This window comes from Spinacia oleracea, chromosome 1 (genome assembly GCF_020520425.1).
Source record: "Spinacia oleracea cultivar Varoflay chromosome 1, BTI_SOV_V1, whole genome shotgun sequence".
Classification (NCBI taxonomy): domain Eukaryota; kingdom Viridiplantae; phylum Streptophyta; class Magnoliopsida; order Caryophyllales; family Amaranthaceae; genus Spinacia; species Spinacia oleracea.
In genome coordinates this window covers 82867937-82884258 of record NC_079487.1, presented here as the reverse complement: position 1 = coordinate 82884258, position 16322 = coordinate 82867937, and the positions used below count along the sequence as shown (strand labels likewise).

Sequence of the window (16322 nt, the reverse complement as noted above, 5' to 3'; positions counted from 1 at the left end):
ATTAGCAAAAGGCTTTTGCTTACCTAAAAGATATTAGAATTGAGTCTAAATACATAATGTGCTTAATTCTTCAATGGATTTTAGGGTCTTGGAATCATTTTATTCACACCTGCCGGAACACATAACTTGAATAAAATGCTTAATGAACATTAAATTATGCATGTATGCTAGAATTTAAGTTTATTAAGAGAAATTGTGAATGGTTATTTATTTGTTTATTCTTTTCAATTGTAGTTTTAATTATGGAAAACAACAATTCATTCAACATTCGATCAATTCTCGAAAAGGAGAAGTTGAGCGGGAAAAACTTCCTTGACTGGCAAAGGAACTTGCAAATAGTTCTTATGCAGGAAGAAAAGGAGTATGTCCTGGAAGAGGCGATGTCCGAAGCCGCAGGCGAAGGGGTCACTCAGGCAGCCCTCAATCGTTGGATTGATGCCAACAAGGATGTGAAATGTCTAATGCTTGCAACCATGAGTGCAGATCTACAGAAAACGTTCATCAACTCAGATGCTTTCACGATCATCAGTGAGTTAAAGAACATGTTCCAAGATCTGGCTCGAGTTGAAAGATTCGAGACTCATAGGCAAATTCTTGAGACCAAACTTAAGAAAGGCGAGCCCGTAAGTCCACATGTTCTCTAAATGATTGGACTCATTGAGAATATGAGTCGGCTGGATCAACAATTCTCTCAGGAAATGGCTGTAGACACCATCCTCCATTCTCTTCATAGCAGGTATGATCAGTTCAAACTGAACTACAGTATGAATAGTCTGGACAAAACGCTCACTGAGCTTCACGGTATGCTAAAGACCGCTGAAAAGACGCTCAAAAGTGATAAGCAAGATGTGCTTATGGTGCGTGGGGGCAAGTTCAAGAAATCTGGAAAGAAGAGGAATGCTACGAAAGGTGGCAACAAGGCCAGCCAAACTAAGCAACCAGCTGACGCCAAATCTGAAAAGAGGAAGGTCAGTCAACCCACTTCTGAATCTGAATGCTTCTACTGCAAGAAGAAGGGGCATTGGAAGAGAGATTGCTTGAAGCTAAAGGAAGATCAGAAGAACGGAACAATCGTTCCACCTTCAGGTATTTTCGTTATAGACTGTATACTTGCTAATTCAACTTCTTGGGTATTAGATACAGGTTGTGGCTCACACTTATGTTCCAATCCACAGGGACTAAGAAGAAGTAGAAAGTTAAGTAAGGGTGAAGTCGACCTACGAGTGGGAAATGGAGCACGGATTGCTGCATTAGTTGTAGAAACTTATTATTTGTCGTTGCCCTCTGGGCTAGTTTTGGAACTGGAAGAGTGTTTCCATGTTCCAAGTCTTACTAAAAACATCATTTCTGTTTCTTGCTTAGATGCTAAAGGATTTTCCTTTTTAATAAAAGACAATAGTTGTTCGTTTTATTTTAAAGAGATGTTTTATGGATCTGGTAGATTAGTCAATAGACTTTATTTATTAGATCACGACAAACAAGTTTATAACATAAATACCAAAAAGGCCAAAAAGGATGATTCAGATCTCACCTATCTATGGCATTGTCGATTAGGCCATATTAACTTGAAACGCATGGAAAGACTTCAAAAGGAATGAATTCTATAACCATTTGACTTAGAGGATTATGGTAAGTGCGAATCATGTTTACTTGGAAAAATGACAAAGCAACCTTTCTCTAAAGTTGGAGAAAGAGCAACTGAACTATTGGGATTAATCCATACAGATGTATGTGGACCAATGAGTACAAATGCTAGAGGTGGTTTCAGCTACTTTATCACTTTCACTGATGACTTCAGTAGATATGGTTATGTCTACCTAATGAAGCATAAGTCTGAATCCTTTGACAAATTCAAGGAATTTCAGAGTGAAGTAGAGAATCAATTAGGCAAGAAGATTAAAGCACTGCGGTCTGATAGAGGCGGTGAATATCTGAGCTATGAATTTGATGACCATCTGAAAGAATGTGGAATTCTATCAGAATTGACTCTTCCTGGAACACCACAATGGAACGGTGTGTCGGAACGGAGGAACAGAACCTTGCTAGACACGGTTAGGTCAATGATGGGTCAGGCCGAACTTCCAATAGAATTTTGGGGACATGCACTAAATACAGCTGCACTCACTATAAATAGAGCTCCGTCTAAAGCTGTTGAAAAGACTCCATATGAGTTATGGTTTGGAAAGCCTCCAAATGTGTCTTTTCTTAAGATTTGGGGATGTGAAGTATACGTCAAACGATTAATTTCAGACAAACTTCATCCAAAATCTGACAAATGTATCCTTGTGGGCTATCCAAAGGAAACAAAGGGGTATTACTTCTACAATACATCTGAGAACAAAGCGTTTGTTGCTTGAGATGGTATCTTTTTGGAAAAGAAACACATTTCCAAAATGACAAGTGGGAGAAAAGTAGACCTCGAAGAAATTCGAGTCGAACAACAAACTCTAGAGAATGCTCAAGATGACATTCAAGATGAAACTCAGAGATCCTTTGAAGTATCTGGTGAGAATCATGGTCAATCTAGAGATGTAACCCCGCGTAGATCGTAGAGATATAGATCTCAACCGGAAAGGTATTTAGGTATCTTGACGAATGAGAGCTATGACGTTCTATTACTTGAAAGTGATGAGCCTGCGACTTACAAACAAGCTATGACGAGCCCTAGCTCCAAGAAATGGCAAGAAGCCATGCAATCTGAATTAGACTCCATGTCAGAAAATCAAGTATGGGATTTGGTCGATTTGCCGGATGGCTACCAAGCCATTGGAAGCAAATGGGTTTTCAAACTGAAAAAGGACAAGGATGGGAAACTTGAAGTTTTCAAAGCTAGATTGGTTGCAAAAGGTTACAGGCAAGTCCACGGTGTGGATTACGATGAAACCTTTCACCAGTTGCAATGCTAAAGTCTATTCGGATAATGTTAGCAATCGCTGCATATTACGATTACGAAATATGGCAGATGGATGTCAAAACCGCTTTCTTAAACGACGTTTTAACAGAAACTGTGTTTATGACACAACCTGAGGCTTTTGAGGATCCAAAGAATGCTAAAAAGGTATGCAAGCTAAAGAAATCAATCTACGGATTGAAGCAGGCATCCAGGAGCTGGAATATACGTTTTGATGAAGCAGTCAGTGACTTTGGTTTCATCAAGAACGCAGACGAATCTTGTGTATACAAGAAGGTCAGTGGGAGCAAAATTGCTTTCCTAGTATTATATGTCGATGACATATTACTTATCGGAAATGACATTCCTATGCTGAACTCTGTCAAGATTTGGCTTGGGAAATTTTTTTCGATGAAGGATCTAGGAGAAGCACAGTACATATTGGGCATCAAGATTTACAGAGATAGATCTAAAAAGATGATTGGACTTAGTCAAAGCACTTATATCAATAAAGTACTTGATAGGTTCAAGATGGCAGACTCCAAGCGAGGCTACCTACCCATGTCTCATGGAATGACTCTAAGCAAGACTCAGTGCCCAAAAACACTTGATGAGCGTAGACGAATGAATGGGATTCCGTATGCATCATTGATTGGTTCAATAATGTATGCTATGATATGTACACGCCCGGATGTTGCGTACGCACTCAGTGCTACGAGCAGATACCAGTCAGACCTAGGAGAGGCACATTGGACTGCTGCCAAGAACATTCTGAAGTACCTGAAAAGGAACAAAGATGACTTCCTGGTCTATGGTGGAGATGATGAATGAATTGTTAAAGGCTATACGGACGCAAGTTTCCAAACCGACAAAGATGATTTCAGATCACAGTCTGGGTTTGTCTTCTGCCTCAATGGAGGTGCAGTAAGCTGGAAAAGGGCTAAGCAAAGCACCATTGCGGATTCTACAACTGAAGCGGAGTACATTGCTGCACATGAAGCAACAAAGGAAGCTATATGGCTAAGGAAGTTCATAGGTGAACTTGGTGTAGTCCCCTCCATTAAAGGACCAATAGCCTTGTATTGTGATAATAACGGAGCTATTGCACAGGCAAAGGAGCCTAGACACCACCAAAGAGTCAAGCATGTACTTCGTAGATTTCACCTTCTACGAGAGTCCGTTGAAAGAAAAGAAGTCGAGATAAGCAAGATTGGAACTGATGACAACATATCAGATCCATTGACTAAACCTCTGCCGCAAGCGAAGCACAACTCGCACACTGCAGCTATGGGAATCAAGCATATTGGAGAATGGCTTTGATGTCCTTATTTAATGTTTTAAAGTTTTAGAGTTTAATTCTTTGTAAAACATTATTGGTTAATCATTCACAATAAATGAATAGAATTCATTTTCCATTTAATTTGTGGTTTATTAAATGATGAGTCCCTTCAATTTGACGATATATTCAAGATAGACTGTCAGGACCAGTCCTGTGACTAAGAAATGTCTATCAAGTGAACTTGAATGTCAAAAGTTGAAAATGGTCCCTGGTCGGAGTTTTCTATAAAATTGGACGCATAGAAAACGTTAGACGACTAGAATGCAAGATGACTAGTAGTTCTGTTTCTTGAACTATGTGGGCATGGCAATGTCATAATCATTTGCATAGATACTTACTTTGGGAAGAATAGTATCGGACAGACCTATGAAACTTTACTGTAAGAGATGAAAATCTGTCATAAGTAAATTTCATTAAAATTATTAGACACTAAATCCTCAATACCTGAGTGATTTGAGATTACTTGTTTGAGAACTGGTTGCTTTTACGTTGACCAACCGTCGCACCGTAAAAGGAGGCTATAAAGGCAACGCTCAGGTAATCACCTATCAAACGAAGTCTAATCTCAAGATCGCAAGATTGGGATTGTTCTCCCATAAATCGGGATGAGATGCTTAAAAGTTGTACAAGGCCACTCGGAGAACTAGAAACTGTAAAATGCATGGCCGTGCTCGGATGAATCATAGGCTATGATTATCTGTTTATTTGACCAGTTGAACTCTGAAACCGAGAAACACCTCTGGACATAATAAGGATGACAACTCTTACCTTATGTTCAAGAGCAAGCATCGAGAGACAAAGGAATTAGGTAATGCACACTTGTCCCTAAGGACAAGTGGGAGACTGAAGGAAATAATGCCCTTGGTCCAAGTATGCATATAATATTAAGTCTAATAAATGCGGTTCAGTATTAATTAACAAGTTAATAATTCAGTGAGATCAAGTGAGCTGAATGCCTAGCTAGAGGCCGCTTCAGTTCAAGTGGAATTAATGATATTAATCCACAGCTTACTCTTGACTGAACCCGTAGGGTCACACAAATAGTACGTAAATGGATCAAGTATTTAATGGCATTAAATACTCTATCTATAGATATTCGGAATCGACAGATCTTGGTTTCAGTGGGAGTTGAGATCGTCACAAGCAAGAAATGAGTACTCCGGAAACGATGATATTGCCGGAAACGGAAATATGGATCGTATCGGAAATATAAATATTATCCAAGTCGTAGATGTTGTCGGAAACGAAAACATGGTACGTATCGGAAAATATTATCGGAAATGGAAATATTGCCGGAATCGGAAATATTGCCGGAAACGGAAATATTGTCAGAATCGGAAATATTATCGGAATCGGAAAATAATTCCGAAAACGGAAATATTAAATATTTGTTCGAAACGGAAATTAATTCCGGAATCGGAAATATTAAATATTGTTCGTATCGGAAATGAATTTGGGAATCGGGAATTTAATCGGAAGCGCATCGTACGAATTAGCATCGGACGAGGCTTGCTAGACGAAGGCCCAGCACGAAGCCAGGCCCGCGCCCAGCAAGCCGAGCGCCCAACATGGAGCTGCCACGCCTCGCCAGGCCCAGCGCAAGGCCAGGCCCAACAAGGCCTTGGCGCGCGCACGCTGGGCGTGCTGTTGGGCTGCGAGCAACGGCTGCTCGTGTGGGCCGCAAGGCCTGCGCAGGTGGTGCGATGCTCGTGGCCTTACGATGCTCATGTTCATAACGAATCCTAATCCTATCAGAATTCGTGTATTGATTAAATCCTAATCCTAATAAGATTATATTTATTATTTAGAGTTCAAGTTGGATTCTAATTAATAAATCCAAATCCTAGTAGGATTATAATTACTTTTCCATACCTCTATAAATAGGAGCCTAGGGTCATAATTTATAGACACAATTGAAGTATTCTAAAGGTAAGGTTTTGAAGAAAAATCAGCCATACACTTGCACCTAATAGCCGAAATTCCTAAGCTACCTTAAGGGCGATTCTAGTTGGTCAAGTTTAAGGCGGATCCGGACGTGCTGTGGACTATCTACGGAGGGACGACACTTGGAGTCCTAAAGACTTGTTCTTGTTCGGTTCGGGCGCAGCTAGGGAGGGCACGCAACAAAGTGTATGCATCTAAACTATGCTATATAATCAAATAACCCACCATTTGTCTATCTCCTTCTCATGGCCCATTTTCTTTTAATATACATTTCTCTTGACAAGTGTGAAAGAAGGTTAAGCCTTCAGCCTTCTTGTAGCTTCTTCCACCATCATGGAAATCCTGCATAGAGCACTGAATTTGTACAATCTATATTTCGCTTGCCCACAATGTTGATTATGATTATTGTGTATTGTTGTAATCCCCAATTACAGAGTTAATGCTATCTTACTATTTTAATTCCTCTTTTTAAAAATTCTGAAATCTCAACAATTTCTCAAGTTCATGGTCTACAACATGCTCCTCTTGGTAAAGGAGAAACGGTAATTTTGGTCAGAAAAACTAAGGCGATTTTGGATTGTGAGTGAGAACCCGATAAAGATCGATGAGAGAAATTAGAGGCATTTGGATTTCCGTATTCGAATGCGATAATTCGTCGGAGTTTTGGGATTCATGTTTTTCCATCCACAGTATCCCGCGAGGTTGAAGAGTTGGAGATTTGGAGGATAAAGATGGAGAAAGCATTAATTTTGGTAATCTTGTTTCATAAAACGAAAACGAAAAAGTAAAAACCATAAAAAGTGGTTTACACTTTTCCGGTTTTGTTTTGTGAAATTGTATTTTTTAATGAAATTTACCGAACAATTTTTTTTTTTTTTTTTTTTGGAAAATAAAACGAAAAACCATAAACCGCAGATATGCCGAACATAAACTGCAACTATGCCGAACATATCCAAATACATTGTTTTGTGTATAAGATATTCTTCTATATTTATTTTGTAAATTTTATGTCAAGTATTCTAAGTTCTAATCATACACTCGGTATAAAGAGTTAGTATTGATTAATTATGTGATTTATTTTGCTAATATAATGAGTTTCTCAAGCAATTTTTTTAATGCGTTAAGTTAAACAGAAAACCAAATCGCACTGAATTTGATCCGATTTGGCATGTAATATCGTTAGGTTTGGGTTGCAAAAAATGTCAAACCGAACAGTTACGCTTTGGTTTAGTTCCAAACCGCACTAAACCGGACTTCGTTCAACTTTAATTTAAGTCTAATATTATTTGTATTTTGTTACTTTTTCGGAAAAATTCTTTTTTCTCCAAAAGGTATATTGTTGTAAAAATCGTCGTCGAAAATCTATCTATTTTCGAGATCCGACTATTTCTCTTTAAGGTGGTTATGTTTTTATTGTTAATTTCTATAAAAACTACGAGTACATAATATTCACGGTAGTGAGTTTCCATATTGTATGACTATTCACTAGACTTGTTTTTTTAATTAATTTAGGACGTGTTATCTTTACTTGATCCAAGATCTTCTAAACTTATTTAAGCTGAACTTATTGGACTTAATCCGACTTAATTGCAAAAGAGTAAATTTGGAATACTTGACCGAGTAGTAGTACCATGAAATTGGTTCCTTGACAAAGAATTATGCGGGATCACAACATTTTCAATTATTCGTTTGCAATCAGATGATGGATGGAAATCACTCGTGCGGCTACGTGAAATCGTGAGATCGTTTCTTCAAATCGGTATGTGCGAGATTGTGTTTCCGAAAATGTTGCGTAATCCAACGTGTCTAGTGTTGACGAAGGGCACCTTTGTTTGACTCAATTTGTTATGGAATTTTTTTCATAGTTTCTAAATGCAGAATATATTTTCTTTATACAAAACTTGAAAGGTTAATTATACCCCCGATTTATTATTTTTTTAATAGAAGAAAAACAAATTCTCTTTGGCTCTTTCGTTTACCAGCTCCTCTTCATCTTCCTTATACATACAAAATATTGAATTTTGTAAAAATGGAAGAATGATGCAGGTAGAGGCCTTGGAAGTTTTCTGATTTCGTTTTTTCACTCTTCTGTGATGAATACCTCAACTCGGCGGCTCATTTTGAGTCTGTAATTTCTCTAACCACCGTGAAAGCGCACCTCTAAGAAATCATGCGTAGAGCTAAATTTTACAATTTGAGTCTCTTTCTCCATATCTTTACTCTTCTGTTTCCAGTTCTTGCAACTCTGAATCTCCGATCTTTAGCTCTATTTTGCTCACCAGTTTGCATATTCATCCTACCAAACAATGGTCAATTTTAAATTGCGAGAAACGATTGAGATGAAAATTGCGAGTTTCTTTTTGAGGACAATTTTGTTATTTTAAATTTTGCATAAAGATATTATTTTCTGCATTTAGCAATATCTTTTTTTTAAAGTTAAAACTGGAAACAAGTTAATAAGAAGTTTGTTCGATTGAACAAAAATGTTCGGTTAGACTGTCTAAACAAAGGCAACTCGTAAAGGCAAATTGGTAAAAAGAAAAAAAAAACAGAAAATTTGAATCGAAATCATGGATAATTTTGGAACTATCACAAGCTTAAAAAGCTCGAGTTTTTTACACTTGATTGCTCCAAACACAATGTAAATTTATAGATTGCAGATACAATAACAAAATGGTGAACTAAAAATAACTTTGAACAGGGCCAAAGGCCAATTATCACCCAGCAAAACAGAGAAGGGTGTATACATTATATAAAATAGTATTACAATCATCCCTATTTCAACTTTTTCTCCAACCAACTCAGTAATTATCAACACTGGCATTCTTTCAGGTTTCGTATTGACCTAATTCAGGAATTAAAGCATCATGTATGACAACAATATAAGCGTAACTGTACGATACAAGACCCAGTTGACGGGCTGATTCTACAAAGTATACCTGCAAATGGTTCTGATACTTGAACACAAATATAACGATGCTGATGTTGCAGAAAACAGGGGTGTTTTTGTCATATCACAACACCAGTGCCTCCTCAGCTGCTAACTACCCTACTCTCAGCGCGTCGTAGGCTGGCTGTTGCTCCAGCAAGTGAACTAAGCAAGGAATCACCAACTTCGTTCTTACAAAGAGGGCAAAGAGCATTAATCTTGAGCCACTTGTCCACACACTCCTTATGAAACAAATGAGAACATGGCAACTCCCTAAGTTCATCATTGTTTGCATATTTCGCCAAGCAAATGCAACAAACCTGTAAGGTAAGAAGAGAGGACAAAGTCATATAATTGGACAATCACCGATTAAATGACCCCGATTAATGGAGGAAGGGACAGACAAATTGCTAGAAATTGGAACTTTGAGGTTAAGCATGTAGATTGTTTATCTCTAACTTCTAACTTGATATATGCTAGCTCAAGGTGCAGAGTGCCATTTATGGCTTGCACATAACCACCTCCTTGTATAGCAAACCCACATAACCACAAAGTTAGACAATAAATCCCATGAAAGCTGTATAATAGGCAAAGATATTGAACATTAACGTTGTAAAGATATTGAACAATAGCCGGACATTGCACAAGGTGAAAAGCCAATAGTTTAAGTATCTAGACTTGACTCTCGCATAATACAGTCCAATATACGGTTAACATTTCTAAAACAACCATTAAATACAACTTCGTTGACATGGAAACTTTACGAAAGGTCATTTCCCCTGTTCCTGAAATACTGAGGAAAATCTTAAGATTTTTTTTTTCTAGATTTACAACCTTTACCTCACGGTTCTTCTAGGAATTTTCAAACCTCTGGAAATCTATACACGATTTTGGTCTCCATCAATCTTTCTTTTAATACATAGAATGTAACCAAAGTTCAATTTCTACTATATTATCATCAAGCGGTTTCAATCTGACATAGAAACGTGTTAGAATGTTTCCAGCCTTGTAATTTTTAAGGTTCCACTATCCTACTTTTCCTGAAAGTTCTGTCTTAGCTTTTCCTCACCATGTATCCATGTTCTGTTTTCATGTAATACAAGTTGGCAGCTGCTAAGGAAATAAAGCAATACCCAAAAATATCTTTGGAAAAATAAAAAGAAACATGGATGGAAAGGAAAGGCCAGAAAGCACTCACAGCATCTTCTCCTGATATCACACGTTCCTTGTCTGTTCCTGCAGCTACTACCCCAGCTTCACTACCACCGTCGCTGTGCCTGTTTTTCTTTAACTTGTACTTGTAGATTGGAAGAGCATTAATTGACTCTGTTGTTGCTCCTCGGGTTTGGTTTAAATCTTCCCTAAAGCCTAGCACAGATATTATACATGGAAGACAGCAGCAAATTGTCGCGCAAAGTATAAATGGCATAGCATATCCTATACAACTGAAGACGAGGAACACTATGCATAACCTGATAAGAGAGAACTTTCTACTGAGTTAATGACTTATACAAAGAGGAGAATTTTTTTAAAGATTAAGCAGTAGCAAACATAACCACTACCTGTACAAGTTGGGAGCTTCAGTAGAAGAAGCGTGGCCCCCAAAGATCCAGACATTACCAACCACGAACCAGATTGCGAAGAAGCAATCTAGGGCCATCTTAAAGTATTCAACTGAGACCTTGAGCCTGTAGCACAAGGAAATTCACATGATTTCTTATACTCCTCTTCAGTATCATTTGCAACACAAAGAAATCAGAAAGTACCACCAAGTAATTAAGTTACTTCTATTATTGAAGAGTGAACAGAACAACTATCAAACTCATAAGGGACCCAACCACAAAATAGTTCACATCATAATCTCGTTAGTTTTATGAATGAGTTCTACGGTAAATAGATCTAGGGGTCGTAAGCTGGAATCGTTCCACCATAGAGCACAATAAAAAATAAAAGAAAATGTCCTTTGTTCCAAAATAATAGGACGTACTTGTATATGAATTTTGTGGTCAATCCTTGTCAACTTTGAAAATTGTTTTCCATCATCATATCTTAGTAAAAGCTAGAAAAAGACACTCCAAACATACTTCTGAGAAATTAAGTAAGAATATCTTCTATATAACTCCATTTGTGTTTTGATAAATTTACGGTCAAGGTATGGTTGTCTACCTTAAGATAAAAGAGGTATGCAATTCACTATACATGGGGAATTCAGTACACTCAAGTATTACACTTGAGTAGCTGCATATACAAGTGTATGTTTTTTGCAAATAAAATGTTGAACATGGTGATATGCAAACTAATGGACTAGAACAGCAGGCATTATTCCTCAACAAATATGGCCTACTAATATGAAATGGAGTACTGACAAATTCTCATGATTGTCAGAAGCATAGCACAGAAAACCCTGGAGAAAGGAAGCTAAATTGATCAGTATGACAAACTTTAGCATTATTGAGAAGAGACTCGGTCTTTGATGAAAATTTGTGCACTTCTAGGCCCCAGTTTAATTTCTCGTTCAAGTAGGGTTTTGAATTTTAAGATATACAGCAGCATACATTCTCACGAGAGATGAGGGAATGGTAAAAAAATCTTTGGTTGTCAGCTGCACATTTGCAGTTACATCTTTAAAGTACTTGTGAGGTATCACACTTCGTGTTCATAACACATCAGACATGTGGCTTTATTGGGTAGGGATGTGATGCAACTACTCTTGTCAATAACAATGCTATTTCAAAAGTGAGATCAAAGGGTCAATCTTAGATTTAAAAGGCGGGGCACACCAAGGCGCAAAAGTCCCTGGAGCGTAGGCGCAAGGCCCAAGGCGCAAAGTAGTATTACTTGCTATCACAAAGGTACCAGGAATTACAGTAAAATTAAGAGCCTTTTGAGGGGGGGGGGGGGGGACGGAAAGACTAAGGAAGGTTTGCGTAACTTTCTAGTCACCGACTCTTTATTTTGATTCAAAGAACTAAGAAGAAGTGTGCCACACCTTACATAAAAAAATTACTTTAAAAATAAAAAAAGGAGGGGTTTACATGACTTGTTGATGTATAAAAGAGATAAGAAATAAGGGAGAAATTTGGGGTTTCTCTCTCCTCTTTTCATCACAGAATAAATTCTAAGATCTCTAACTATTGGGGAGTCATTAAAGTCACGCGATTTTGGCCTTTTTTTTTAAAAATAATTATTATTACTTACTAGCCATTGGAGCCGTATACCATAAGGCACATAAGGCGTTGCACCTTGAGCCCGAGAAAAGGCGCATAAGACCTTGCACCTTGGGCCCGAGAAAAGGTGCATAACGCGTTGCGCCTTGAGACCGAGAAAGGCGGCGCCTTGAGCCCAAGAATAGGCGGCGCCTTGAGCCCAAGAATAGGCGGCGCCTTGAGCCCAAGAAAAGGCGCACAAGGAGCGCGCCTTTTATAGGGGAATGAGCCTGCAACGGCTAAGGTGCCATGATTTGTGCCTTGAGACTAGGCGCGCCTTGGGCCCCTTTTTAAAACTAAGGGGTGATAAATCTAAATCTATATTATAGCTTTATATGACCATCACGAACATCATGAAGTTGTTGTAGTGAGTAAGCTATATAGGTTAAATTTTAGTCCTTTAAGAAGAAGCTTAATGGGCGATTTATGGGGCTTATGGCCGACATTTTGACCTTATTCAACAAGTTAACCAAACTAGGGTGCGCGGCAAGGAGATCAAGTGTTTACAGTGGAAAATGTATAATCCATGTGTCTCACAGAGAACTTAACAACAACCTTAAACAATTTACAAGGTGCCAAGGTGGTACAAAATCAAGTACCTCCTGTCCTCCTCCACCGCCCTCCCACCCAAGTGTTTACAGTGGAAAACGTATAATCCATGTTGTCTAACAGAGAACTTAACAACCACCTTAAACAACTTACAAGGTGGTCCAAAATCAAGCACCTCCTCCTCTACACACACATCAACCCCCCCCCCCCCGGCAGACCGCAATAAAAGGTCCTCTGAAGTGAATTCATGCTCTCCAACTTTTTCTATCTCTGGTCTAAATTCACAAGCAGAATTCATGTTTCAATAACATGCACACGGGTCATAACATAACAAGAGAGGTTCTTACAATTCGATATGACCAAGATTAAATACTAATATTGCACAGCCTGTCAGCTATAGAATATTAGATTTTACATTAACTTCAAACAATGTCCACAATAGGGCCTACAGGGGGGCAAGTGTAGGAAGCAAGACAAAGAAGCAAAGAGCAGGCGTAATGAATAGATAGTCAGCTGAATAAATTACACTGGAGGAATAATTGTTCATAATGTGTAAAGCATGTCAGCAATAGCAAAGAATAGTATAGAACTTGAAACAAAGGACCACTGTCAGAAATTCAAATCATTACCTGGCATTTCCCATTGCAACACTTAGACCACTAGCACTTCTGTTGGAAATAGTGGTATGGTTATCATCTTCTAGAATCTGAGTAGTAAGAGAAGATGAATGTCCAACAGGTGGATTACCACTAGAAGAAGGTTGTCTGGATGGAGAAGAATCTTGTTCTGAGGCTTGATTGCGATGAAGATAACGCCAGTAGAGAAGAGGGAGAGTTGCAACACATCCTGTAGCATAACCCACAATCCAAGCAAATAACGGAGTTCGTGGATGCTCATGTCTTGACAAAGACAACACGATGACAGAAGCAACAATCTGACCTAAGGTGAGAGCTAGTTCAACAGATATCCATACCCCTGAATTTAACGGGCTTCTGCGCCTTCGGCTGTGACCATTCCCTCTCCTGCTAGATGAATTCCTGGAACTTGAGATGTTGGACAGAGGAAGTGACAGCTGAGAAACCGAAGCTCTGGAAGTACTTGAAGGTCTGCCTTCAGGTAGAGTAGAGTTCAACTCATTAGAAATCCTATCATGAGCAGCACCAGAAGAGGAAGCTTCTAAACTCCTCCTTATGTCAATAACATGTTCATTGTCATTTCTTCTTTCTGGTTGCTCCATCAATAATGGGTATTTGTCTGATTGGCTTTTACATTGATATTCTGCAAACCGCATAGCCATTCAAGACAAATGACAGGAACGGGAAAAACAAATGCATGGAGAATCGATTTAAGGCCGTAGAAATCTGATTGTTGACTAGAATGAACCTGCCAAATGCAATAACTAGATACCACCAATGACAAGCAATCGACTTCAGTCTGTGAAGGTACACTGATATGTTAACCCTGGTCCTTCTGTTCATAGAAACAACAAACAGCACAGTCAGACTGAAATTTTCTTGTTCTCCTCCAAATGAAAATTCTGTTTAAGATGTCCAAAGCAGGAAAGAAGTCTATTAAAACCTCAAAAGTACTATAATGTTAAAGCAAGTATCCAAATTCCCCCAAGTTTAGGCTATAGTTCTTCTCAAAATGAAATCCTAATTCTAATCTGTATAATCACAAGGAACAGATGCCTAACCACTCGAATAACCCCACGAGTCCGTACCCACAGACTTACCCAGCAAAAGGCGCGTTGAAGAGCTCAAGTTTTCTATAATTCCCCATCATTTTAGATGAAATAAAGGGTCAGCACATTCACATAACACATAAAAACTAATGCAATCAAGGAGTCCACAAAGATTATAATCCCATCATAAATATCAACAATAAGGGAAATCACATGCCTAAACCCAAATGATTACACCAACCCACAAAATATCCACAGATGCAACTTAAGAAAACTCATAAACAGGAAGAAAACCCCAAAAGTAGATTAGAATAAATAAATACCCATCTACAAAAATCACTGACAATTCTCGAAAAAACCTAAATTCAAGACTTTGACTAACTTTCAGTACTAACCCAAGAAAGAGTCCAACAAGCAAATTACACTGATTAGATTCAAACCTCATTAAATTCAATCAAACCCCAGAAGAATTAAACAGATTCAAACTAAAATTCAAAACTAAATTCGACCCAATTCATACTTCAATACAGTATAATCAAATTTTCAAAGCAGCTTAACAAACATAAATCTACCTACCATTATTACAGCTCAACAAAATCAAATAAATACTTACCACTAAAGATTGATGAAAATTGAGAATAATGATTTTGCAGCAAAGTGATTTTTATGGGGTTTACAAGATTTACAAAATAGCAACAAATGGCAAAAAATCGAAGAAAATTTGAAAAGTATTATTATCGTCAGCAGTATTATTCTTTGTGCATACCTATTTTGCTTGGCCGCGTCGTTTTGGAATATACTTGGACTGCCTTTGTGTGTCAGTCAGCAAGAGATGCATATTTTTAATTTATTTGTTTTCTTTTTTCAAGAGCATTATCTTTGTCTAAAAATCATCTTTTTTAATGTGATAAAAAAAAAGTTCGAGGAGAGAGAAAGAGAAAGAGAAATTTCATTGAAGTTTCTGCTCCTACTCATTTTCCTGTTTTTTCTTTGGGATCAGAAGGATATGTTATATTTATACTAGTATTCTATGCACGCATTGATATTTTTAAAATTCTGATTTAATATATACGCAAGTATGTTCTAATGTTCTATAATTTTTTTAATAAATTTTTATAAGTGTATTATCGATATCTTATGTGGATGTCTAAGTGCTAAGTTATTAAACTAAAGTTTTATCTTTTTTTTTTTACATAAGCTTAATTTGCATAAATAAAGAAAGTTTACACACTAAGGTCTTTATCGACCATTACATAACCTACTAAACAAAAATCGTACAAATTGATGAAAAACTTAAGGGTAGTCGGTCGCCCTCGTGTTGGTACTTTGTTGTTGAGCTCGCCTTCTTAATTTACACCACCAACTAGGCAACATTGGACTATGACCAACAATGGTTGTGATTTCCTTATAAGAGACGAAGTTGAAGCCGGACCGGTACACACTAGGAAGCTCATTGAATAACCTGTGGAACTCGAAAAACAAGAAAAGAAGCGGAAGACTAACAATGCACTTGGTTAGGTGGTGAGACCTTGTGTATTGCACACAAGTCTCGGAAGTTAATAAACATGACTTAGATATCATGCTATGAACCCCCAAAAACTGGGGAGAGCGCTGAAATAAGAGGTTTTGAAAGCATTGAGAATGAACCTCAACACTAACCTAAAATGAGGATTAACAAAAGTCAATCCCCAAGACCAACAACAAACACACCCCAAGAGCAAACCTTCCTAACACTCATTACGCCTTCTCTCGTCAACCAACATCCTCCAAGACCACAATTC

At 37.9% G+C, this 16322-nt stretch overlaps 1 protein-coding gene across 2 annotated transcripts; it reads right to left on the bottom strand.

The window, feature by feature from the left end:
* Positions 1-8834: 8834 nt before the first annotated feature.
* On the bottom strand, positions 8835-15517 carry LOC110776741 (E3 ubiquitin-protein ligase At1g12760). Of its 2 annotated transcripts, none has more exons than XM_021981295.2 (5): positions 15308-15517; positions 13487-14327; positions 10665-10790; positions 10301-10574; positions 8835-9422 (listed from the first exon to the last, which is right to left on the bottom strand). In XM_021981295.2, the coding sequence occupies exons 2-5, from the start codon at positions 14152-14154 to the stop codon at positions 9207-9209; spliced, it is 1284 nt and encodes a 427-aa protein (XP_021836987.1). In that variant the 5' UTR covers positions 14155-14327; positions 15308-15517; the 3' UTR covers positions 8835-9206. The 2 variants fall into 2 exon arrangements, with proteins under 2 accessions (XP_021836987.1, XP_021836986.1); XM_021981294.2 differs by having other exon boundaries at positions 15155-15327.
* Between the last annotated feature and the right edge of the window lie 805 nt (positions 15518-16322).